This window comes from Phaethon aethereus (assembly GCF_964289735.1).
Source record: "Phaethon aethereus genome assembly, chromosome: 8".
In the NCBI taxonomy this organism is placed as follows: Eukaryota; Metazoa; Chordata; class Aves; order Phaethontiformes; family Phaethontidae; genus Phaethon; species Phaethon aethereus.
Genome location: NC_138584.1, coordinates 14,339,133 through 14,341,087, shown reverse-complemented (window position 1 = coordinate 14,341,087; position 1,955 = coordinate 14,339,133). Strand labels below are relative to the sequence as shown.

The following is a 1,955-nucleotide window of genomic DNA, read 5'->3' as shown; positions in this document are numbered from 1 at the left end:
CAAACTTGCAGCAAGTCTCAAAAAGAGCTGTCTAGGTGCCTGTCTCATACTAAAATCTCCTAACAACAGTTACGTACGTTGCCATATTTACCAGTCATCCCAGATTTCTAAATCCACCGCTTTTGGCTGGAATCCTGGCCGGCACCCGGCGGCGGGCGGCTGCCGTGAGCGGGAACGGAGCTGCGGGGGCGGCGAGGGCCGCGCTGCGGGAGGGCGGGCAGGCGGGCGACCCTCACCTCAGCGCCCGTTCCGCTACCCGTGCAAAGCAGCCGGAGCCTGGGGCTGCCTGTCAGCGCGGCGGAACAGGAGCGGGGAAGAGGAGCGTGGGGCCAGAAAGGAGCGGCAAGGGTATGCGTGAGGAGCGGCGCGCTGCCGGGGAGGGGACCGGGCGGCAGCACCAAGGGGAGCGGGCCTCCGGACGTGAGGTGACCGCCGGGGGCGGGGCGGGGAGCGGCGTGAGGGCACGCGGCCGTTCCCGCCCGGCGCGGGACGGGCCCGCGGGCGCCGCCAAGCGGCGGGGCGGGGAGGAGGTGCCGCGCTCTGCCCGGCCGCCCCCGCCCTCCCCCGCGCCCAGCCGCGGTCCCTCAGCGCGGCGCGGCGGAACTGGCGCTGCCCGCCGTCCCCCGGCGCCGCGGCAGCTGCGGGCAGGGGGGGGCGGTGGCGGGGTCGGCGGCGGCGGCAGGGCGCGGGGCGGCGGCGGAGCCCTCGCCGCGCGGTAGGACGGAGCGGGCCGCCCGGCGGAACTCCTCGCTGCGCCACGTGTAGAGCAGGGGGTTGAGGGCCGAGAGGGAGCAGAGCAGCAGCCAGCTGGCGGCCTGCAGCGCCGGCGGCGCCGGCCGCAGGAAGAAGCCCAGGAGGCTCACCCACACCAGGGGCTGGGTGCCTAGGAGGAAGACGCAGCAGAGCAGCAGGACGGAGACGCTGCTGAGGCGGCGCTGGGCGCGGCGGGGCGGTGGCGGGGCGGCCGGGAAGGGCAGCTGGTGGAGGAGGTGGAAGTTGAGGACGCTGACCCGCTTGGCGCTGCCCCGCACCCGCCGCACGATGCCGAGGTAGCAGTGGAGCAGCAGCGCGGTCTGGGCCAGCACGGCCAGGGCGAGGAGCAGGGCGGTGTAGCGGGCGCTGCCGTCCGTCTGCCGCGGGGGCGGCTGCTGGGCAGAGCCCGGGGTCCAGAGCCCGGGCAGCAGCGGGACCAGGAGCAGGGCGAGGGCCCAAGAGAGCCCGATCATGCAGCTCGTGTGCCTCCGCTGGTAGAGGGCCTGGTACACGCTGGGCAGCTTGGTGATGAGCACGTACCTGTTGAAGGCCACCAGCAGGTGAGAGGCCAGGGAGACGGTGAGGCCAAGGCCAAGGAGCCCCCCGCGGAGCAGCCTGTACTCCGCTGAGCGAAGGGAGGATGCGTTGGGGGGCAGCAGCCCCAGCACAGCCTCCTGGGGCATCCACAGGGCACACACGCTTAGGTCCGCCGCACAGCCGTTCACGATGAAGGCATTACTGGTTGTCTGCAGCTTCTTGAAGGAGAAGACTAAATAGATGACCATCACATTGGATAAAGTCCCTGAGATAGCTAAGACCGCATAGAGCAGCGACAGGAAGATGCGGGTCCCAGAGGAGTCCTCCCAGAGCAGCAGCAGAGGCGAGCTAGCACTCCAGGAAGAGGCGTTGGGCATCTCGCTGAATGCAGCTCAGTTTTGACTTCTCCCTGTAAATCCCATCCTTGTCTGGGTCAGAAGGTCCTGCTGCAGGAGTCCCCCACTGAGCACAAGGGAGGATGTGCAGCCGAGGGACTCTAAGGCTGGTTTCAGTCATACAAGCTGCAAGGTCCAGAAAACGCAGTTTGCAATAACGATCCAGAGAACAGCAATGTCCAAGGCAGGTAAGTAGCAAGAGATCCCACAGATTGTAGCTAGCGAAGGTGGGTCCATAGGGAGCAGATAGCTGTTAGCAGACCAGACTAA

General features: G+C 68.2%; 1 protein-coding gene across 1 annotated transcript; it reads right to left on the bottom strand.

Annotated features, from left to right (window-relative positions):
• Positions 1 to 584: 584 nt before the first annotated feature.
• On the bottom strand, positions 585 to 1,669 carry GPR88 (G protein-coupled receptor 88; the record flags this gene model as incomplete). The annotated part of the gene is made up of 1 exon (XM_082003301.1): positions 585 to 1,669. The coding sequence occupies exon 1, from the start codon at positions 1,665 to 1,667 to the stop codon at positions 585 to 587; it is 1,083 nt and encodes a 360-aa protein (XP_081859427.1). The 5' UTR covers positions 1,668 to 1,669.
• Positions 1,670 to 1,955: the final 286 nt, after the last annotated feature.